This window comes from Orbicella faveolata, unplaced genomic scaffold (assembly GCF_042242905.1).
Source record: "Orbicella faveolata isolate gen_17 unplaced genomic scaffold, um_ofav_v1 contig_35, whole genome shotgun sequence".
Taxonomy (NCBI): Eukaryota; Metazoa; Cnidaria; class Anthozoa; order Scleractinia; family Merulinidae; genus Orbicella; species Orbicella faveolata.
Genome location: NW_028301564.1, coordinates 27,893,229 through 27,917,396, shown reverse-complemented (window position 1 = coordinate 27,917,396; position 24,168 = coordinate 27,893,229). Strand labels below are relative to the sequence as shown.

Below are 24,168 nucleotides of genomic sequence, written 5' to 3'. Positions count from 1 at the left end.
TTCTTTCTTGTAGACTACGAGCGAACGCAAAACAACTGAGCGTGCGATCGTGATTGCGAGAGTGACCATAAACAATCCAAAAAAAAACTTTTTAAGTTCATCCACAAGTTGTTCTAATCCCGCCTTGCGAATAACTCATATGCGTCATCGATTCTAATGTTTTCTAAAAAACTTTAACCAGTAATTAAAACCAGGATTTTTAATTGCTGGTTGAACTTAGTCTTCTTTAGGAACACTTTCAGTCGATCTAGGGAGGTCAGAGAGAAAATCTGACCTAGGACGGGAGGGGATAGTAGGGCACGGTTACCAAGGTAAACAAGATGGCGTTCAACCCAAGCGGGATAGAAGCTCTATCAGAACTTTTAAAACCTCCAGGAGACGACGACTCGAGCTCTGATGTAAGAAACAAATATTACTGTCTAAATTAAATGAGCCAAGAAAAGTGTTAAAGGCTTAGTTAGTTATTGTTGGTATTGCACAGGACGAAAATTACTCGGCGAAGAAATCCTCTGCTGCGAATCCTGGTAACATCGGTCCGCCGAGGAAAACAGAAAGACCCAGTAAGTCTTAAGTTAGATAATAATTTCTTTATTCATTTTCGACGTTTACCTGCCATAAAAGCCTCAGTTGAATAATCACCTGAGAGCTCGAAACCCTGAGTCGGACTCTGCGAGTGATCTGCAAGCTTACCTTGAGAGCGATGGATTTTGGTCGAATGGGTTGGTTGGTAGATTATAACTAAGCTTATAAGAGCAGAAATAAACCTCATCTTAGACTAAATAGTTATTACAAAACCCAGTAACTTAGGGTGCGTTCCTTTGGGGTGATCTGGATCAGGATCAGTGATCCAAGATCACTCAGATCATGGTGCATCAAAGGAACTGATGAATAAACTCTGATCATGGATTTGGCTGCTATGATGCACCGTAATTTGAGTGATCTTGGATCACTGATCCTGATCCAGATCACCCCAAAGGAACGCGCCTTTATTAGCTTCGCATTGAATGACAATACAATGAACCTGTAGCACCTATTGTTTTTGCGTGCATTTTTATAATTAATGTGCCCTCAACGTAAAACTAATGGAAGCAGTTAACCTAACAAGGCTAAGTCAACAACAACTTAGGTAACATTCAAAATCCCCAAGCATGAAACTTGGTGTATGAACAAGGTCATATTGGATTGTGTTGTGCACTTGGTCCTTTGAAGATAATAATAATTCTGACATTGTACAATGTCACTGTATTTGGGAGGTTTGTACAAAGGGGGTAAAAAAACCCCCTTTTGTTGAAGAGAAACAATGAGATTGTTAGGGATGGGTTTCACCCATTAAAGGCGTGGGGGACAGGAGTGAGGGTGAGGTCTTACTGCAAAGAGTATGCCCCTTTGCATGAAAAGACCTGTCCTGACTGGTAAGTTGTAGCTTCAGGCAAGAATTATTGTTGGTGTTTGTGTGATAAATTGTTTTTCTCTGCTTACTCAAATTACTTGGTAACTTAGGTGGTCCTGCAAATTCCCAGCAAGTTAAAAACAGTGATATCTGGAATGAAGAGGACATTCCTGAGGGAGGGCATGGAGAGGATGAGCATGATCCAAGACCTGCACCAGAGTAAGTAAGCTCACAAATTTGACTATAGGTTAATGGTGACCGGTCCTTTTGCCAGTGTGTCAGTTTGTCAACGTATGAAGTCGGACCTTGAGCTAAGAGGGGGGCCCGGTTTTGTTTTACTTGCCCTGCCGGCTTTTCTTCCTTCTGTCATTTCTTCTTCTTATACCCAAAATAAGGGGGGCGGGGCTGGGGGCTGGGGGCTGGGCCCGTCCCCTAGATGCGCCACTGCCAACATCAGATGTAATCCTAAGGTCAGTTCACCAATGCTTCTATGTTCTTTTTGAAAAAGGTCTGAAATTTATTCATCTACAAATTACCAGGGGAATAAAATTTTACCTTTGATGTAAGATGACATGGGTAACTTCACAGGTTAGCTTTGTCATTTGAAATTGTTTGTGAACAGTTACGTGACTTACAGAGGAATATTGTGAATTTTGACACCCTTATTTTTTTCTGGCTCAAATGCCAAAAATTTTAAAGGAAAGTATGAACCAAAGCTGGAATTTCCAGAGGGATGGAGAAGGGGGGCTCAAAACCCCAAATAACCCTCTGGGGAAGGGGTGTGGATATTTTCTGAAACGACACATTTTATTTTCACAAAAATATGAAATTTATTCTGGTCACAAGCCAGTATTTTGTTGATGTTTCTCATTTCAATCTTAATACATAATCCAGGTATGAACTGGTGTTCAAACAAGCTGTAACCTCAGAAGACATGTATCTGCAAATGAGAGGCAGAAATCCATCTTCTTCTAGCTGTGAGGATTTGGTGGTAAGGGTGAAAATAGTTTTATTGAAAGTTTGATTAACAAATCAATAATGTGATCAATAAATATTTTGTGGTGATGGCAGTGGAGATGAATAGGCCATATTCTGCAAATGGCAACAAACTGTAACCCACTCGTGGCACTGATTTGGACACCAAGCGGGAGAAGAAATCAAGGCCGATTGAAAGAAACATGGATATGAACTGTAGAAAGAGAGCGTAATGTGATGTGTTTAACATCCTGGGCTGCAGCTCTGCGTCTGTTGCAAAGAAAAGGGATCAATGGAGGCCCAATCCCCCACTTGGGGAAAGGAATTGATTAGAAGAATAAATATTTTCAATTGGGAATGTGAGCCACAACAGCCAATTTTTCATATTTCCTTTTGGAATTGATCACTGGCATTACTTATTTAGTTTGACTAGGCTTTTAGACCAATGGGTGTTCTAAACAGATCTAGAGTGTAGATAACTTTGAAATTTGAAGATCATTTAATATAAATTAATTTTTGTAGGTTTCCTCCTTGACCATTGTCATTACTTTAAGCTCTCTACTACCTTCAGCAGCACTCAGTTTCCAAGCTAATGATTGCTATATTTTTTATTACGGTAACCAAAGAAAATGACTACTTCCTCTATCTGTTTTGCAGCAAGCAGTAGTTTATTGTCATTTTATACAATATGTACGGTAATAATGTTTTGAAATCTTATCTTCAGATAAAGATAAAGCTTCCAGACACAGAGTACTCTGATGTGAATTTAGATGTGTCCGATACCTTTCTTGATTGCAGAACTCCCAAGTAGTAAGTTAATGTAGCATATCGCAATTAATGCAGCTACAGCTGTATGAGCTATTATTGATAATGTTCAATGATTGTCTTGAAATGTTTTTTTTTTGCTGTAATTTTCTAGTTGTTTTAGCCAAATATAATATTTTTTTCCTTTGGCAAACTTCTTTAGATGCACTGATTTCATTTTTGAAAGAAATTCTACCATGACATGTGGTTTTCAAATAGGCTCAAGTGAAATTCCTTTAGATGACAACTCTTTCCCCTTAAAGCGTAGTTGCTTTACATCTGTAAATCCATTAAATTCACCCCCCATTGATAGGTACAAAATAGAGCAACATTGTAACTAGTTTTGACTGATCAAACCCTGCTCCACAGGCTTGAGGCTGCGTATTGAAAAATGTGAGTCCAGAAAGAATTTCTAGCTTTCTAGGTAAATTTTCAATCAAGAGAGACTTCACAAGATTCTCAGGCTCTTCCACTGCAAACCCAAACTCCTTTTGTTGTAAACTGACAACCCCACCCCAATACAACCTTTCAGTAATTCCAACCTAAATGGTGCAGAAAGTACTTGCAATGATGATTTTTTAGATGTCTCACGTATGTGATCAATTCTCCTTCTTGCTATTTCAGCAAACTTGGATTATTTCTCCCCCATCCAGTGGACAGTAAAAATGGCAAGGCCCAGTGGGACAAATCCAAAGGACTCTTAACTGTCACAGTGCGACTTGTGCGGGAATATGACTTTCTAACACAGTAATACATCACGTTAAAAGATAATGCAGTCTACAGGATTTGTTGCAAGATCTCACTTAAGTGTGGAAGAGGAAAGAAAATGGACAAAGAGAGTTTTGTTCATAAACTTGGAATTTGAAGAAACAAAAATTCTCAACAATCACGAGCTATTTCCAAATGGTGCTTTTAAATTATAATTGGGACACAAGTACAAAGTACCACGTTCTCTCAAGATCGTTCGAGAAATTTATACGTACACAACATGTCTTCATGCAGAAGAGATGAAAGCTCGGTCACCTCAACTGAAGACATTACCATTGAGAAACCTTGGAAAGCACAGTATTAAACATTGTTGTATTTATTTAATAGTCAATTTTTTAGATACAAAATAATAATACAGTGGAAACTCATCTTACCACACCTCTCTCTTTTCTTTTATTTTAAGACTGAGATTGCAGTCTCTTGTTGTTGTAGAGCAATGGCATTGTTAATAAATTTTGCTGAAAGGAGTACATGGAAGGTACACAAAGAATCTTACGCGAGTTTTATAAACTTGCGAGCCAGCGAGCCATGCGAGCCAAAGGGCGAGCCATGCGAGCCATGCGAGTCATGCGAGTCATGCGAGCCCTAGTAAAAATGTTAAGATTTTTTATTTGTTACATTTACATTCACATGAGAACAAGAACAAGAGCAACGGAACAAGATGAATGAGATCGCAATATTAAATTCTAAGGGAAGGGACAACCACATGCAGCAGTCAGCCAACCGACAAAGTTTTGGTAACTCCGATTCACTAAAGAGCGAACCTGTTAAAATTACGCGATTCACTCACCATTCTTGACGCCAATACACGGAGTTGCCCTGAAGTACTGCTCTCTTTTTCCTTAAATGATTTTCAACGTGGATATCAATGAATGACAGGTGCCAATGTATATCATTCACTTACCCATTCGAGTAGCGGTGGGGCGGTGGAGCCGTACGTTTCTCTCAGAAAATTTCTTTACTTTAGTCCTGAACCTTAATAAATTTTTGACGCATCGTTTTTATTTTTTGCGGATCCTGGGCGATTTGAATACACAAAATTTTCTCCAAACAACAAAAATATGAAACAAAGAAAAAAATTCATCACACTCAGGGTAGCCATTACTATGACGCAAGACTTGGCACGATGTGCAGATGTTTAGAGCATTTTTCATATTTGCCGCACCAGCAATAGTTCTGGTAACCGAAGTGAGATTAGGATTTTCTTTTGGGTATATTTCAATTGTAGGCACTTTTGTAGCTAGATTTTTATTTAAAATTAATTTCCCAGGCCCGGAAAGAGAGAGTACCCTAGGAGCGAGGTTGTACAGTTTATACTCGTCCCCAGGGTCATCTCCGCTTTCAAGATGGCGGGCGAGCGGTTTATAGCGATAGGTTAGTGATAGTCGGGCGCGAGATCTATGTTTCTTGGCGAAAAGTCGACGACCTCCCAGACCAGTTGAAGAAAAAAAAATACTCGCATAAATGGCTCGCATGACTCGCATGACTCGCATGGCTCACACCGTGGCTCGCATGGCTCGCTGGCTCGCAGATTTAGCAGACCCATCTTACGCGGGGTGCTGATTTTCCGGCAGGTCTGGGGTCTAACATTTTCCAATTTTGTTTCTTTTTTTTTGGTTTTATAAGCCAGTATTAGCTGGAAAAAGAACAAAACGAGAAGGGGTTGGGAGGAACTGGGATGTGTTACATGTTATGAAACAGTCACATAACAGGTTATGCCAATTCAGGTATGGATGTGCACGTCCATTCTGCATGTGTGCAGATTGTTCAGATGTTCCCAACTAGTTAAAAACAAAACTGAAACTCCCCTGCTTTCATTTGTCTTACGGGTAAAGGTAACGTCCATCTTACCCCAATGCAATGAAAAAGCGACAATTTATGCAGTTCTGCGAATCACAAAATACTATACAGACAACTGCAACAGTACAGCTTGTATTTACTTCCATTACTCTGTTTTATGACCTTTCAGCTGCCAAACAATAATGAATTTCTTAACACAGAATCTTAGGTTTATTACCCATGCTCACGTAGCACAGAATACTTAGTCGACTTGTCGACTCAACCTCAATTGCCTCCGGACGTGAAAGTAAAACAAGCACCCATCAAGTGGAGCGCGCGAAACTCTCCCACCCAGCTTGGGAATGCGCGATTGTCTGCAATCTTTCCCATTTCAAAATGGACGTTTAAATTATTCACCTTGTTTTTGCACTGATCTTGGATTTTTCTAAGGAAAAAGAATTAAAACTTCCCGAAATATTCCTTCACCGCAATCCCGAAATATAGTACACGCGAATGAAATCAAGTACTAATAAGGTAGATTCTAAATAAATGTATACTGGTGCTGCAATGTTACAGTGCTGCTACTCTAACCAGGGCCGCCCGACAAAATTTTCTACAAATTTAACGAATAAAAAACTGTGGAGGTTAAAAACAGTTTTCCAACAAATGATTCAAAACGAACACAAATCTGTTGCCTTTGCAATGTACAACTTAATTACATAGATAATTTGTTGGAAAACTTGTTAACTTCCACAATTTTTTATTCGTTAAATTTGTGGAAAATTTTGTTGGGTGGCCTTGATTGGAGTTGTCGCACTGCAACAGGTTCCACAATGGATCGAGCGGAAGAAGCTAGCCGAGAGCGGTCTGGTGACAAAGATTTCAGTAAGCCCCTAAAATTTCGGCCGATGTTATATCTCCAAACATCCCACAAGGGTGCTTGTTCTCAGACTGGACAAGCATCCATAGTAGCGCATGTAGGCGATTCCATGCATGATAAAAATATACAGGCCTATCAAATGATATGTCACGGTCGATACCGTATCAAACGTGTTCTTCATCCCGTGGGTCGCAAGCGAAATATATTCCACGAGTCCGTTCTCAAAGCCGTTAGGCTTACAGAATCGAACGCGGAAGTGCCTCTTTTTGCTATGAATTTAAAACTTAACACAAGTCAGGGCGGAGACATGAAAGGTGAAGCCTTTTAGGCCCAAGTGGCTTAGGTTTATAGCTCTGCTTCCCCCCAGCCTTCCACGAAGACAAGAAATTTCTGTATTTCACATTCACTGTCGGAAACTATCATCCATGGCTTGCCACAAAGTACGGAATATCCAAATATAACGAAGAAATCGCAGAGTTGTGGTAAAATAAAATAAAATAAACTAAAACAAAACAAATAAATTAATAAAAAAAAATGCCAAAAAAAAATTAAGTAAGTTAACGACAAATTTTTCCATTTTTCGGTGCCATAATTTTATGCTCCTACTGCACACAGTAAGGAATGGCACATGGCAAAGTGAAAGTAAACTTAAATTTTATTTGTTTTCTTCGCCAACAGAACTTGAATCAGACAAACGCTATTGCGTCCACTGGAGAAACCACTTCCTATAACAGTCTCCATGTAACCAACTCGAACTTAAAAAAAATGCCGATAACCATCATATGACAAATTGCCAAACATTAACATTTGCCTTTACAGCAATCGAGACAGGTGATGCTACGAGGGAAAAAAATAAACCTGGAACGCAAGTCCAATGACAGCTAAACGAATCCCACGTCTGTAAGTAGCACAAAGTCATGGCTTTCCCATCCAGAGTATTTCAAGTTCTTGGTTGAATTTCCAGCAACTTAGAACTAAACAACCAAAACATGTAATTAAAGATCTTCGTAACATAGCACGACCCACAGGAACGATTCCCGGATCTTGAAAATTCTTTGAACTGTCTTAAATGGGCTCGGGCTTAACAAGAACGTAATACACGTCGACCTAAAGTAAAATTGCTAACGCTTAAGACAGAGCAGCAACAATAAATAATGAAACTGTAAATTCAGGACTGTCTGAACCGCGTCTTGTCTCGCCCCCGTCTCCCTCGGTTTCTCTTCTTCCCAGTCTGCTTTGCCCCAGTCCCTCGATTTGCTCCACTGTCTTTCGGCATGCGCAGGTCCAAGATGTCTTCCTCGTCACCGAAATCTTCGTTCTCTTCAAACTCGTCCCGTCTTTCCGCCATGACACCTGCTTCTCGCATCTTTTGAAGATCTACGAACAGGAAACAGAAAAAACACGCGAAAATCTGTTAGACGAACAATAGGCCATTTTACAGTTGTGCTTAGCACCTGGTCTATGACTTGCCAGCAAGGCTGGAGGTGACCTTGCTTTGATGCAGACCTCTCTCCTTTTCTCATGTAAATGCCAACTAGTTAGCATAAGAACAACTTGATTTACACAACAAAACAGTGAGGTCTTTATCAAAACAATATCACCTCCAGCCCCGCTGTCATTCAAAGGCCAAGGGCCCGTTTCTCGAAAGCCCCGGAAACTTTTCGGGCCCGTAAAGCCATTTTTAGCTTATCTGTATCTAAAAACGGAGAAGTGTATACCCCTAAAACTTCTTGTGCGAAGGGAACCTCTGTTCATGCTAAGAATGTGTAAATAAAACAGCTCTATAGGGTTACGGTTAGGGTTAGGTTCGGGTTAAGGTATTGAGCTTTTGCTCTGGCTTTCCGGGTGCGAAAACTTTTCGGGACCTTCGAGAAACGGGCCCCATTTCCGTAAACCCTGACCAGTATTCCGCTATAAAGCTCTCTTTGACGAGTAGAGACCGCTCGCAATCGAGTACTTTGAACGGCTTCCATATATATATAGTGCCCCTTCCACCACCCTGGTATTTAAGTCTATTTTTAAGTTCACGCTTTCTTCGTATTTTCTTAAGACACTTCGGCGATCTCAGCTGCAACTTCTAAGCCATTTTAGAAAACGTTGTGAGGTGAAAGACATTCCTTTGCACGACTTCGGCGCAAAGAAAATTACCATACAGTTTTCACCATTCGAAAGTTCCGAAAGCGACAATCTACTTCAGAAAATCATTGAATGTGACATTACCTTTTAAAAGTATTAATCCTCAACCACAAATTCATCCAGTTCGTTCCTTCTTGATGTACCACTGAATTCTCAAGATTAGGAGAGAGGAATGGAGGAACGACAAGGAGAGAGGAATGGTTGATAGTTTGGAGAATTAATATTGGTCGCTTACCTTGTTTCACAATAGTCTGTACTTCCTTGATAGTTGTTTCTAAAGCCTCGACTTCACGCGTCAAACGGTCCGTATCAAACCACCTGCAATGGGACTCAATATCCCGGATGCAATCTCCCACACGTGCTCCTACATGGTCCAACCGCTGTACATCAAGACCAAAATCGTGCGAACCGAGTCTTCCCTGCCCGGACAAGGCGTTCAATTCGTCGCGAAGCTCCTTCTCCGCCACGAAGAGCGGCCATATGTTGTTGAGATAAAGCTGCTTGTAGGCTTTAAACCCCTCCAGCTGCCGCCAGTGACCGCTTTGATAACGAATGTGCGATTCATAATTCTCGCCGCGCTCGTCGTTGAAGTGCACGCTACATACGCTACAAGCCGAATTGTCCACCTTGAAACGCGCAAAGTGAGCTTCAGCTGAATAAGCAGGCTGCTCTTGTACTTCGCCAGCTCGAGGTGAGAACTTGGATGTCGCGCGCCTGATTTGAAGGTACCAGCGCTGGATTTTCACAGCAGCCTCCTCACGCTTTCTCTCTAGAGCCCGCTCCTTCTTCTGCTCCTCCAGGTATCCAGTTGGCATCTGAAACTCCGATGGCGAGTAGATATCCACGGGTGGCTCACTTGCGACATCTGCTGCCTGAGGATGCGAGGAAGCCGATCCAGCGCTGAACACCAGCGGAGACGAATCCGCACTCACCTTCGCATTCACCTCGGCAGTCAACAACTGTCGGTCGCACCAACGAACAGAAAACAGACTTTCATTCCTCTCAGAAAGTAATGTCTGTAGTGCGATTACCACGTCATTCACACTCTCCACGTACTGCAACGCCTCCAACGCCTTCCGTACTCGATCTGGCAGAAACGCATGCACGGTTACGCCGCGTAGACACCCGATAAGGCGGCCGCACGGCGCTGTAGGAATTCCTCTGGCGTAGTTACACAAGATGGTCATGGCCAGGACTAAGATTCTTTCCGATTCACCGGACAGCACGCGATCCATTGCATTGAGACTGAAAGCACTGTTTATTAAATTGAAGCGGCGACTCACCTGTCCCGACAAGAGCTGGACCATGTACTCCAGTAGCCGCTGAACTTGGCAGATCCCTTTGAAAGGTGGCACTCGGGAGGCGCTAGCTTCAATGATACTCATCAAGTTAGGGAACCTATCTGTGCCGTATAGTGCATCCCAGAAGTCGATCAGGTTAAGGTAGCTCTCGGGAAGGCACACGGGGTACCCGTGGTCGTTTATCAGACGAGCAAAGAGCGTCAGGCAGGCGATCATCTGGCGTTCAAAGATGGTGCTGACGTTAGCCAGAGAAGGCATGGGAATGGAAGACCTCCATGCGATTAAACTAACGAATCTTCGAATAAAGAAGAACGCAGAGTTCATAACATCGCCATAGACGTGAAGTACACGCCTGCCTTCTTCCAAAAGTCGGAATAAACTGCGGAATCCTCCATCTTGCTTGTCTGGGAGCATCCCCTCACAAAACCCATTTCTTGCTCCAAAGGCTTTTTCTTCCACAGTGAGTAGCAAGGAAACCTTGCCGGCGTGCCCAGCCAGTTGAAGGATGCGAGAAACTTCCATAAATCTGTCAGAGTTCTGCCATCGGTGAATGTCCTTTGTGTTCTTCCATAAGAATTCCGCGTAGCTCGACAACCGTTCTCTGATCGCGCCGTTCTTGCGAAGAACGCGGACGTACTCTTTGCAAAGAAAAGAAACATGCTGGCCCATTTTGGGGAAGAGCAGATCGTAAAGCTGTCGACACGCTCGAAACACCCGTACATCATTAGTTAGCAGTGTTTGTGAAATCTGCCTTTGAGAATCAAAGCGACCGATGGCGTCAACGAACGATTGCACAAGGGCGGCTACATGCATTTGATGACACAAGGCGTCGAAGAGCTCTTGAAACACCTCCTCTGTGAACGGAACATGATCAAGCTTACAATGTCCTAAAGTGCAACTTAAACCCACGAGAGGCCTTCGACAGATGCGTTGACAACTTGCATTCGATTCTACGCTTCGGCAAATGTTCTGTGCTAACTTAGAAGCCAAGTCGCACAGGTAGCTGGAAATCCGCCACCGGGCTGTTTCCACATTAAGAACCACCTTGTCGACTTTGACTTCAGCTTGGCTGTAAGGTAGGCACGAGACGAACAGACCACCACTCTTGATGAACGCGCATCTAACATCTGATTTATCTCCCTTGAAAACACCGAAATACGACTCGCACATCTCGACTCGCTGAAGTTCAGCCACGCTGTTTTGAGGCTTGTTCAGTGCCATAATAAGGTTGAACAATCTATCCAGACCTCTAAGAAATACAGTGGGGAAATCACAGACTTCACCACGTGAGATATCCTCCTGTAATATAGCAAAGAGTGCTAGACACGCGTCGACTTCACCACAAATATTGTTCGCAGAGTGAAACAGGTCTCGAGCACTTTCCGCGTCTTCTTCATCATCGTTTAACCTCGCCAGGACCAGTAGGCATTGTGCTTGACCGTTCTCGTCATTGCAATCTTCAAACAGTTCCATAGCTCGTTCCACTGGGCCTTCGATTAACTCGCGATGTTCCTCAACGGAAACCTGCGTCAGTTGAACGCAGCGAGCAGCAGAGAGAAAGCACTCGGCCACAAAGCTTTTACTCTGCACAAACTTGGCGGCCTCAATAAATCTGCCATTCTTCCTCAAGAGATTTCCAGCATCGTTGTACCTGCCTTCCGCTACCAAAGCCTCCAAAGCTTCTTGAACGCATCCGTGATTCTCCAGAAAAAGAATTCGATCGCTAGCTGATGGTAGTCGTTCGAGAACTGAGACCATTTCATCGAGACGGCCGCAGCTAAGAAATCAAAGTAACAAACGGAATGTACGTAAGTCGTGATTGAATGAATTCTTACGTTCAGTTTTTGACTATCCACAATAAATACAGAAAAACCATGCAGAACAAGTTCGGAAAGCTTGGAAAAAATATTGATAAACCGCACTCTGTTTCAGTCGCGAACTGCGGCCTTCTTCAGTTGGAGTGAAAGTACGCCCACGGCGTCCTAGACAGATTTTCTTTCACAAGATGAAAGTCGCACCACGCGAAATTAAGAAATTAAGAACACTAATGGGAACTTGCACAATGCAATTTTCCAACGGGTTTCACTACCACAACATCGAAATAGTCATATTTGGCGCTTCAAAGGAAGGGAACAATTTTGAACAAAACCAATCAAAACTCGACCCAAATTTATGAACCTGGTGCCAAGGACGGGAAAAATACGTCTAAGCTATGTGGAGTTTTGCTCCTGGTATGTAGAACAAAATGACCTCGACTTGTTGGCTTGACCAATCAACACACATTTTCTAACTCACTGTAGCATTTCCACTGATAGAGTGACATTTACTATAGCCCCACCTGTAGTGCTCCTCCGCCAGCTGGTGGCACAGTCGCTCCACAGTCCGAGACTCTTTAGGTGAACGGATTCCTCCTCCCTTGCTGGCTCCAGTGCCAACCAGACTCTTGTAGCGTTGTAAGGTGTCAATAGCCTCCTTGTACAGGTTGCCTTGACACAGCACCTCCACCGCCTGGTGATAATCATTGATCATCTCGTAACACTCGCTGGCTTCCAAGTACTGGCGCTCTTTTCTCAACTGCTTGGCCGCGTCTTCAAACTGTTGGAAACAAGAAACACTAAATTATGAGTTGATTGACGGTTGAACATGTGAGCTGAACGATGGGTTAGAGGGAATATGTGTATTTTACACACCATAAGGGAAGAAGTCTGATAAACATTTCAAAGTAGTAAGAAGTAGGAATAATGAATTGGGAAAAGGGGAAGTTATAATAAACACAGTCATGAGATATAATAATTAACAATTAGACCCGTAGCCCGCAAGGGCTACGGGTCAATAGCCCATTCGGCTTCGCCTCATGGGCTATTGACCCGTGGCCCTTGAGGGCGAAGGGTCTAATTGTTTTAGTATCACCCAACTAGTCGGACAGAAAAGGTAATAATAAAGTTAGCAAATGCAAGTTGAAGAAATATTTATTTGGGAATAAAACGAAAGAAAGCGTCACGCTCGATGGCGCCAATTTCGCTACTCGATGACTATTACTAATAGTCCCCTAGTAGCGTAGCCAATCAAAATGCAGGATTTGCATTAGTCCACTAGTTGGGTGATACTAATTATAGTTACTATATGGCTTGTGTTTGTAACCGTTATAACGCGCGCTCTGATTGGCCAATTGTGGGGCATTATTCTCCCATAATGCCCAAGGGCCGATTACGAGCCTGCAAAAGCAAAGCAAAAAGCCATATAATAAACAACTTATTAACCGCGAACGGTCGGTCTTTACCGGAAAATCTTAAACCTAGGCCTCAATATGGCAAGGTCTCGGTTTGAGATTTTCCCGTACAGACCTCACTCTCGGTTAATAATTAGTTAGTACTCAATATCAAGACTAGGGAATGGACGTCAACATAATCATCCTCAATTCCAAGCACTGTGAGCAGCAATTTATGAATTTGTCTTTTAATTGAACAGGCTTTTCGTAAGTTTACGCCAATCAGAATGTAAACAATTCCATAATCTTATGCCAAAACTAGAATAAGACTTTGAATTAACGTTCAATCTCGCTGTGGTAACATAGAACTGCAGCAGAGAACCGGTTAATTATATAGATGAACGTTAGATAAGCGAGTAAAGAGAGTGATGGCGCGACGCTCGTAAGTGAATTCGTGTTTGAAAAAGCGAGGAAAGGTTCGAAGGGAAATCTGCAATAGATCTTACTTATACACTGCATTCAACACCTTAAAAATATTCTTCTCCCAGTATGACCTACCCAGCGTTCAAAATTATTGTGAAATTTCAGCTTCTTAGAGGGTGCGGGCACATAATTATTCAGTCTCTCACCTTTCCTAATTTCCTGTTCAGTTTGGCTAACAGCAGCCTCTCTCGAGCATTGTGCAGACATTTGGCCCCTTCATCCAACATGGCGCACTGCAGGAACTGATCGGCAGCTCTCAGGAACTGCGATCTCATCACTTTAGGGTTTCCTTTCAGCTTACTGGCCTCAGCAGCTTGCAACTGGGCTTGACACTTTTTCACCATCAGATTATCACCAGCCATAGTGAAGCATTTCACTGCCACCTCCCACAGCTCTTTGTTGTAAAAATAATGCCCCTGCTGACCCCATTCTGCTTCTGTCGACTTCTCCACGAACATACTGGTCAGCTGATCCGTCTCACTGGCTTCCCCTGACATGCGTAACACGCGGACGAGGTTGAGTCTTTGGAAGTACTCAAACACTGGTGCCCGTGCCTGCTCGTCTTCATCAAAGAACCACACGTTGACCCTGGCACGAGTAATGGCCGTGTACAGGAACTTGAACTCGGAGTTGAGTACCTTGTGTTTGTCGGAGTCGAATTCAAGGGGGCGCGATGTTGTTTCCAGGTCCTCCTCAGCGAGCTCTACGAGCCCTGATGTGCTGGGGACCTTTCCGTCTGACACCTCCTTCATGTACGTGGTCACAACTCGCCACTCTTTCTTAGCCTGCATAGTGAGAGAAATCCAACACTTAGAATCTAATGCAAGTCTACACTAATTCTGCAGGAGTTTTAATCAGAAAATGAACTTTACTTGGGAAGGATTTTCTTTTCATACGATTTGTTGCTGTCTAATCGATTATTCAACAAAAGAACCTAACTTAACTAAGTTAGCGCGTCGTTCATTCAAAATACGATTAAAAAGTGCACACAATGGCAGCCCGAATGTAAATTTTTACTCACTAGGGAACTCACACAGGAGGACACCCAAGACAAGATGAGTGAATGTTTCTTGTGTCAAAAGCAGCAAACATTCATCTAGGCTTCAATTGTTACTAATCAAAATGTTTTTTCCCAGCCTAGAAGAAATTCATTTTCGTGGCTTCCTAGATGAATGGCCAGGATGCCACCAAGTACCCTAAACCAACTGACCAGCTTTACTACAGCAGTTACAGCGTAGAAGGCGGCAGTGAATCTACTAAACTGGGTAAAACGAAAATTGCCAAGAGCTTTCACACATACAACGATTGAGAGCTAAAGGCATTTCCTTTTGCCGTACCCAACGCTACACTACGGACTTGAAAATATTGTACAGCTAGCCAAATTGTGAAGATCACTTCCGGTGACGTCATGACGCGCGTTCCAGTACGGCTTTCCCGCCATAGCCTTGCGTTATACTACGGGAAAGTGCCTGGTTTCACGTATTCTTCACTACGTGAGTATAAATCTGCTGTTTAATTCTCATTTGAACGCTTTTTCACTGTTTGAACAGCCTAGTTCGAAGATAAAGTACTCAATCATAAAAATTCATTCGAAGATAACAGTTTCTTTGTCATTTGTGAAGAAAATTTGAACGATTTAAACATCTACCGTGAGCGATAGTCATATTTCTACCGGGCCGAACAGCCGCAGATAAGAAAGCTTCGTATGTGTACTAAGCTGAGCTATAATTGTTTATTGCTGTTCAAAATGTATTTTATTCGAATCAAAAGTTTTGTATTTACGGGCTTATCACGTACGAACACCCTGCCCGTGCTGAAATCGAGCTTTCTATTACTGTTATTTTGCTCTGTGGTTGGAATTACAGGCAGTTCTAAAAGCAGCTGAGAGGCAAATCTAAGTTCTGGGAGATGTAAGACGGATACAGGAGAAGGAAATCCTCGTCATTAATCAAACCTATATAGTATGAAGGTATAGGATAAAGTTCCTGGTCCCCTTGAAAGCCAATTTTTGTAAAGACACGTAGAGGCCATACACGCCATTACCATTCAACGAAATCTTAATCCGTTTGAGTTTTGCAGAGAAAACAGCGTTGTCAGCCTAGTCCCTCATTGCCAAAGTAGTAGCCGTAGTAGTAGCTCGCCGTAGCGTATCTTAAAGTCCCTAGTGTTATGAACTTCGCAGCGTCATTTGGGTCGTCACGTGTTGCATGACTACCCAAATAACGTGCCGCTATCGTCATGTGCAAAGAACCTGTGAAAGGAATGTTGCGTGACAATTGAAAGTATAAGTGGTAACAGGCCGCTTAAGCGTAAGTTTCGGCACTTAAAACTGATAGCAACTCACCTGAGAATCTTTAAAGAAGTTGTAAACAAGAACATCGTCAAACTCCAAACCCTTGGACTCGTAAATAGTTAGAATCAGTCCCTGTTTCAGCTCATCAGGCATCTGAGCACGAGCTTCTTCCGACGCCACGAGTATCACTTGATGTGCTCCGAACTCAATCCTCGAGGACTGTCGACGATTTCCTCGGAGAATCATCGCCAGATCGCCGAAGCTACACGATTCTAGGAGCACAGGTTTGGGTCCCTCAAATAAGCCTTGATCCTTTTCGAGGCGATCAAACGACTCTGGAAAGTAGTGGAGTAAGAGGTCAACAACGCTGGAGGCGAGCCGCAAAATGCCCGCGTGTGAGCGGTAGTTGTGAGTTAACTGGTAAAGTCTGTTTGGAACTCTCACTCCTGACTGGAGACCTAGGGCTTGGTAGGACTGTTGCGAGTAAAAGAACAGGGATTTCAGATCATTGAAACGAAAAGCGATTCCTCTCATGATGCTTTGCGCCGTGTCACCAGTGAAGAAAAGTCCGTTAGGATCACGACTGCAGCGTATCAACAAAGACAGCTCAGATTGAGTAAAATCCTGAGTTTCATCAACGTAGAAGCGATGGACAGACCAGTCTGGAACCTGCACCTTCTGCAGGCGAGTGTAAACATTGTGGACAACATCAGCTTCGTCGAACATCCGCAACGAACATTTGGTGTTCTGATACACCACAAAGAGAGCGTACACTAGTTCCCGATCAGCGGAGAAATTTGGAGCTCGTTTGCGCCCAAGATCTGAGTACTCCTCCAAACTCAAGAAACCTTGTTCTGTGTGCAGAGCCTCGATGGATCCTTTGATGAAAGAACGGATTTCAGTCCAAACCAGAGTCGGGTGATACTGGACCTTTACTTTCTTGGTCATCCGAGGCCACAGTTCTGATACAAACACCACGTAAGTGACCTCGCGTCTGGGATCAAAGCTCTTAGGGTCATGTCGACCATGCACAAGATCATCTGTGTCTTCAGTAGCAGTAGCAGCTTCATCTTGTTCCTCATCCTCCATATCTGAATCTTCGTCAATTGCTACCAGGTGCGTCTCCTCCTCTCCCCAGCCATAAATGTGTCTCATCAGACTGCCGTTCTCAGTACGAGGGAAGAACTCGCTACCAGGGAGGGATGCATCTAACAACAACAACCAGTCGCGAGAGTTAATAAACAGCGGCCATGCTGCATCGTCTATGTCTTGAATCCTGTTATGCAATGGTGTCTCCTCATTTTCCACGTGCTCTCGTGCGGCGGGACAGGCATGGCTGAGCTCAGAAAAGTTCTTCTGGACTTCACTGCACAGTACCGGATTCTTTGTGATGAAGACTTGATGCAGATGTTCATACTGCATGGCATCTTGCTCCTCAAACTCGGACGGTTCTACCGTGTCATCGCCTTCTTCGTAATCCTTGCGCCGTGCATCCTTGGCTCTCACAAATTCCTCAGTTGGAGACTCTCTTGGTGCTACAAAGTCTTCCATACCTCTAGCACTGTCCAACTCACTTAAAACTTCTTGGGGTTGCTCACAATCGGTTAAAACTCCACACGCTTCAGACTTGGGTAAATATTGCACTAGTTTAGGGATATGCGGGCCTGCAGTGGCGGCCTTTTCCCAGTAAGACTGGAACTCATTCCACAGTCTATACAAACAGCAGGTTGTTTTACCAGTTCCACTTCGACCAAGAAGAATTATTGGGCATGGTTGGTTTGGACGTAGGTTGATAATAGCATGCTCAAGTTCAGTCACTCTGAAGGGAAAGTCCACTTTGGTTGCACAATTGCTGTGAAGAACAGAGTTGATTAAGGCCGAGGAAAAGGAGTAGAATTTGAGAATGTGGAATTCCATATCATTTGGACTTGCAGGAGGAAAGAAATACTGCGAGTTGTTTCCTTTATCAGATGACTTAGGAACCTTTGCTGTTTTATCCTGCGGGAAATCTTCCACCTTTTCTGACACTTCTACAAAGAAGTTCGGAAGGCGTTCACCACTGGTGTTTTTCACTTTAACTCTGCCTTTCCTAAAAGTAGACAGCTCCTTCCTTACAATACAGTTCAATCCTCTATCGTGGGATTTCACAATGCTTTCAACTTTCGCCATGAGGGTGTCTCGGTCAGCCGCTACGTCCCAAACACGAATAATCTCCGAATACACTCGCCCAGCAGATGTCTCCTCTTGAATTCTTATCTCGGGATCGTTACTACATTTGGCTGAGAATGCCACCGTCAGTTCCCAAATAATCCTAGAAGCCCTTGTCAATTTAGCCTCAAACAGCATGATGTTGCGTTTCTTAGATGAGCCATCGAGTCTCCTGCAGAGCTTTCTTGTCCAGCGACCTTCTGCTAGCATGCGAATCCTGGCGATAATGCGTCGCTTTAAGGCATCACTGACATTTGTGTTCTGCAGAGCCTTCCAGAACTGGTCAGTGCAGTCCACTTCCCAAGGTAAGTCTTCAAAAGGAGACTCCAGATCTAGCTCGAGCTCTTCTTCAGTTGTCTCGTCATCATCATCATCATCTTGGATTCTCTCGATATCTGGCACAAGATGTGGGGCAGTCTCTTCCTTTCCATTCTGCGGTTCCTTGATATCATCTCCAACGACTTTCACCTCTGACGTACCTACAGTAACGTTCCTCTCTTCACCACCAAGCAAATTATCAAGACAAAGGCATTCAATCATATCCCTAATGCCCGCACGCAGATCGTCCAAAGGATCTTTCTTCACCGGTGGAACTGCAGGGAACGGTTTCTTGTCTCTATTGCGTAAGTCTAACATTCGATGCTCGTTATCTTGAGCTGCATCATCTGCAAGCTTACACCAATCTGCCTCCGCCTCTTCTTGACCTAAAACTGCTTGTTGTGGCATTGACTTCGTCGGTGTCTTCGGCACTTTTCTCTTCCTCTTTCCACCACTGGACTTCTTACCACTCTTGTACGAGTTGATAGCTGCCCTGATGAGCTTTGCTCGAGGGTCCTTCTTAGTGAGGTAGTCAACCGGGACCTTGCCGTCAGTGTTCTTTAGTGTTGGGTTAGCTCCTGCCTCTGCCAGAACCCTTACGACGTCACACTTCCGTCTAGAACACTTGCCAAAAGCCACCAAGTGGAAGAGTGTATTTCCACTAGCGTCCACTACGTCAGGGTCAAAGACCTCAGAGTCAACCAAGGCTTGAAGAAATCCATTGTTCCCTACAAAGGATAATCATAAAACGATACAAACCTGACTAACACTGAGCAAGCACTATCACATATTTTTCTTATATTCATTCTCCCCTTTTCCCGAACCATTTTCTCTGACAAGTGCCATTTTCGACTTTCGTTAGCCCAGACTGCATGACACCCAACCATAATGGTTTGACAACAGTTGTCAATAGATGACGATAATTGAGGATGACTCATGATGATAGCAAGAATGAAATCCCTCAGTTACTATTCACGTTTTCCAAACTTTTTTCCAAGCACGCAGACATCTTCCAACATGAATTTTTTTCTAAATTGTACGAACGCTTCCCGTATCTGTTGTTACAGATCACATAATACGCCTGCAAAATAAAGACAACGGAGAGGCAGGAAACCTACCTGTTGCAAACGTTTGCTTTAGAGCTTCATGCAGGAGGGAATCACCAGCCTTGGTCACAATACACGCTGAATTAGCATTGTACTGCAGTAGAGTGACCACCATGTTGTAATCTTCATTCTCCATAGCTTGCTCTATTGGACTCTTCTCTCTCTTCCCAAGGCCATCGGAGGAGGCACCATTCTCCAACAGAGCCCCAATGAGGGGGACTCGGTACTTGTCACCAGCATCTAAAACGAGCTCGATAGGAATTCCAGAGGCATCGATACCAGTAGCTAAGCCACCCTCCCCTGGTGAGAATCGCTGTGGTCCACCACCCCCTAAGTACAGGACGTGTAACTTGTCCCAGGTTTTCTTCTCTACCAGCTGTTTGACCAGGTTTTCCAGAATGGGGTTTGGGACACTACAAGTGACACTGGAGGTTCCATCTTCAACGAAAATAACAAAAAGCACATTAGTTCTGTAACGTGCACAGACATATGTATTGAGAACCAGTTAACTAAAAGTTAGCAGGAAACAACAAACTCAGAAAAACAAAAATTCTCGTCAAAAATCTCACGAATAGCCAGCACGCTCAGGAAAACTAGACGATGCCTACGAAGAACCCTGTATTACCTGGAAGATTTAGGGCCAGAGATACAATCTGACAAAGTATAACAGACTTGTCTTCGTCACTTTCAGCTCTTGTTAATGCTTCAGCAAAGGCTTTGACGGCATCTCTGTTCTGATCCAAACAAGCATGGCAGTATGCTTGCCGCACATACCCCTGTGTTGTCGAACACAAGTCAGAAGATTCATTACATGGCAAAACTCATCTAAATCTATTTGCTTTGTGTACACTCAATTGTGTCTACAGAAAATGTAGTTAAGCAGGGCAAAGCTCGGAGTGGCAAGAGAGAAGTGACCAAATAACTTTGTAGCCCATCTCTTCTGCTCCCCCGTCATGTATCTCACTGGGAGCTTTGTCACGTCTGCTCTGCTCTGCTCTGCTCTGCTCTGCTCTGCTCTGCTCTGCTCTGCACAACTGCCTCTTCTGCAGACTAAATGACCTACACGTATAACAGGCGATCATTTAAAGACATACAGTGACTCTCAGTACAGTCACTCTCTACCAATAGTAATGTACATAACATCCAAATAACAGCAGAGAGAAATCAAGACAGAGTGCAACACCAATTAACTGAAACCTTCTGATAACTTGAACCAAAAGTCGCTTGCCTTGGATTTGGGTCACTGTCTTTTTATCCTAAATATCTTGAACTTGAATTAAGTCATTCTTGTTCCACTGAAAGAAAAGAGTTTAACTGACCTTATACCACTCTGGTCGGAATCTTGTGCTGCTCTTGGCATCTAAGAGCCCTTGTTGATAATCGCCAATGTTGTAATGCGCAAGAGCACGATTGCACAGCAGAGTTGCCAAGAATTCCTTGTCGTTAGTCGGAACATACTGCATAGATAGAGTATAATACTCCACAAGAATGGAGAATTCCTTCTCGCCAAACAGTCTTTTACCACGCTCTTTCCACTTACTGGCTTCAATCTAGTAGAAAAAGTTGAAAGTGAGAAAGATACTGTAAATTACCATAAAGACACATACAAAAGATCATAGTACATGTAATACTAAATGATATATTTTGTGCGCTGACTGGTAGTTAGCTATGGTAAAAGAGAGAGACAAAAAGAAACACAACGCAATGCAACTTTTCCAATAAACAGAAACAGGAGAGGTACTCTACTCATTCATGCAACATCATCATGGTTTTTCTCAGTTTTCAGCAAAATTTTCATAAGTTAACCTGGAGTGCTAATGAAAAGGTCAAGTACAGTAATAAAACTTTAAGATTGCTTCTTATGTAAGTGACTATCTTTAAAACTCTCAAGAATAGCTACATAGCTGGCATGCCCCATCCAGAACTCAGCACTAGATGCCAATTTGTACCATTCACAGGTGCTTATACAGTTCCCTGCTAGTACTCTACACGTATACCAAGTCGATGGTTTTGTAGATATACAACATTTCAGAAAGCAATGGCACCTGTGATTTTGTTGGTTTGAACTTGAAGCACTCTCTGCCTTTCTCAACAGCCTTGACATACTGTTTGGTCTCAAAGTAAGCAGTTGCCAGAGAGTTGTTCACAAGGTAACTCAATTCTGCTGAATTGTTTGGGAACTGCAGAGCTATGCTCAACAATTTGATAGCTCGATTGTAGTCCTTGGTACCCAGTGCCTTGACTCCTTCTTCTTTCCAGAAATGACCTTGATTCTGTGGAAAAGGGAACTTGACATAAAAATACTGTTTGATTTACTACATAAATGATAGGGCTGCACCAATAACTACCAGTAAATCAGAAAAATGATTTCTTGCGGTCCAAATTTGAAAAGCATTACAGCAATTTTCTCCCAAGCTTCTTGAGCTCAGAGAGCTGTTTGGGCTGATTTAGAAGGTACAACATCATTGAATGCAGCTTTTGTAGTTCATGCTGCTTGTGTCATGCAAACGTCATTAGACTGAACAGGACCTTGAAAATGTGCAATAGCTCCAGCACCAACACAATGTAAACAATAATTAATCAATGAAGAACAAAGTTCACACTCAATCTGATGTTAGGGTAAGGGTTAGGTTGCGGAAAATCTGTTAAGGGGTGTTTACATGAGAAAACTTGCACCGTACCATAATTGGATGACTACTTGATTTAGTAGTATTGCATTTAAACGAAGGTACATCTTGTGTTCATCACATGTCTGGTTAAAGGAGGGTATAATGGACTGGATGATAACAACTGCACCACCATTCTTGTCTCCCACGAACCTGATGTCACACCAAAATGAGTGGTTGTTCTTTGTTTATACGATTGTGTTGCGATTTAATATCAGAATGAATGTTTCATTACAGCAACCAAGGCGAGCTCATGCCGTGGACTTGTACCAGTATGGTATTTTGTGGTGGTGTCATGTGAACAAATACAGAGCCCAAAGAGGGACCCGGTTCTTACAGATCATGTAGTGAATGTTGACGCAAGTATGTACAGTACTTCCTAAAGGTCATTCCAGTGCTTCAACACCATGAATGTTATACACTGTACACTCATTTACACCAAGGTTAATAATTACCTCACGGTGGTGTGATCCTGTTCCTCTATGACAACCAACCACTGAAGGATCAGCACCATGCTTTAAAAGGGTGTAAGCAATATTGTAGTTTTCCATCTCCATAGCAACAGACAGTGGTGGCTTCTTACACCCGTGCGGCCCATTAGCAAGAGCACCATGATCCAGCAACACAGCTATCAATTTGTCCTGGTCTTCAACGGATGACTCCAGTACTTCATTTACCGGAACAATTACAGCATTGCATCCTGTTGCTACACCTCCGCGACCCTTGGCATATGACCTTTGACTGTCACCTCCAAGGAATAGCAAGTGAAGCTTGTCCCATTCCTTTTTGGAGCACACATCTTTGATCAACTTTTGAACTGTGGCTCTGGGAACACGGCAGGTTATTCCAAGAGTTCCATCTACCAAACAGTGAGAAATTATTGAGTTAGTCCCCATCACCAGGCATGGGACTATTTACCACTGGGCATCTAAAGGAATCATGGTGATGAAAACCCTAAACTGCTTCAAGAGTTAAGTTTCCTGCTGATATTATGAAGATACCCAAAGGGACAGAAAATGTTTTTCTAAGGGACACTTTTAATTCTAATCAAATAAAAGCTGCAAAGTACGTTTGTCAAATCCTCATAGGGGATGTACTCATCCAATTAAGAATTGCACATGCAAGTGAATGTTTTCTTGGCCAACTGTTTTCCCCATTGGGATATACAATGTCCCATCATTGTAGCAACACCTTTACCAACCCCTGTAGATTAAGTAAAAGGTGGGAGGTGTGGTGGCCTCATGGTTAGTACACTCGTCTCCTGATCGAGTAGTCCAGGTTTGATCCCTGGATGGGGACATTGCATTGTGTTCTTGGGCAAGACACTTAACTTCCACAGTGCCTCTCTCCACCCAGGTGTTTAAATGGTTACCAGCAAACTTAATGTTGGTGATAACCCTGCGTAGTCTTACATCCCAACCAGGGGGGAGTAGAAATACTCCTAGTCGCTTCATGCTACAGAAACCGGGATAAGCTCCAGCCTGATAGGCCACTGATAGGCCATGTACCTAACTTTACCTGCCTTACAGATTCAGTCAGACCATACAGTACATACATGAAAAATAAAAACCAGTATGTACCTTTGAGATCCATGGCTGTAGAAATAATGTGTGATGCAAGAGCAAACTTGTCATCATCTGTCTCAGCCCTCTTCAGTCCATCACAGAAATGATTCATTGCCTCTGAATTTTGACCAAGGAAGTTTAAACAAGAACCAAGACGATAGTACCCCTACAACATGATGAAAATCAGATGAACTTCACTTACTATGTAAAAACAATACTGCAACATTACCTTCTAAATCGCAGTTTATCTGTTGTCTGGCCAACTCACGCTCTTCTGAAAATTTGTTT

At 43.1% G+C, this 24,168-nt stretch overlaps 2 protein-coding genes across 4 annotated transcripts in view; one reads left to right on the top strand and one right to left on the bottom strand.

Annotated features, from left to right (window-relative positions):
- The first annotated feature begins 286 nt into the window (after window positions 1-286).
- On the top strand, window positions 287-4,427 carry LOC110047122 (dynein axonemal assembly factor 6-like). Of its 2 annotated transcripts, none has more exons than XM_020752864.2 (6): window positions 287-398; window positions 482-560; window positions 1,501-1,609; window positions 2,285-2,381; window positions 3,090-3,175; window positions 3,794-4,427. In XM_020752864.2, exons 1-6 carry the CDS (start codon window positions 321-323, stop codon window positions 3,918-3,920), a joined length of 576 nt encoding a protein of 191 aa, XP_020608523.1. In that variant the 5' UTR covers window positions 287-320; the 3' UTR covers window positions 3,921-4,427. The 2 variants fall into 2 exon arrangements, with proteins under 2 accessions (XP_020608523.1, XP_089129855.1); XM_089273729.1 differs by having other exon boundaries at window positions 2,285-2,387; window positions 3,096-3,175.
- Window positions 4,428-7,233: 2,806 nt separating this feature from the next.
- LOC110046602 (TPR and ankyrin repeat-containing protein 1-like) overlaps window positions 7,234-24,168 on the bottom strand; it is a 30,961-nt gene continuing 14,026 nt past the window's right edge. For both annotated transcript variants that reach the window (XM_089273727.1, XM_089273728.1), the window contains 11 exons: window positions 23,896-24,046; window positions 22,771-23,174; window positions 21,695-21,922; window positions 20,969-21,199; window positions 20,275-20,425; window positions 19,662-20,087; window positions 16,069-19,271; window positions 13,871-14,509; window positions 12,372-12,628; window positions 8,968-11,810; window positions 7,234-7,973 (listed from right to left, as the gene is read on the bottom strand). In XM_089273727.1, the coding sequence (XP_089129853.1) occupies window positions 7,765-7,973; window positions 8,968-11,810; window positions 12,372-12,628; window positions 13,871-14,509; window positions 16,069-19,271; window positions 19,662-20,087; window positions 20,275-20,425; window positions 20,969-21,199; window positions 21,695-21,922; window positions 22,771-23,174; window positions 23,896-24,046 (8,742 nt within the window). In that variant the 3' untranslated portion in view covers window positions 7,234-7,764. The remainder of the gene's footprint in view (window positions 7,974-8,967; window positions 11,811-12,371; window positions 12,629-13,870; window positions 14,510-16,068; window positions 19,272-19,661; window positions 20,088-20,274; window positions 20,426-20,968; window positions 21,200-21,694; window positions 21,923-22,770; window positions 23,175-23,895; window positions 24,047-24,168) is intronic.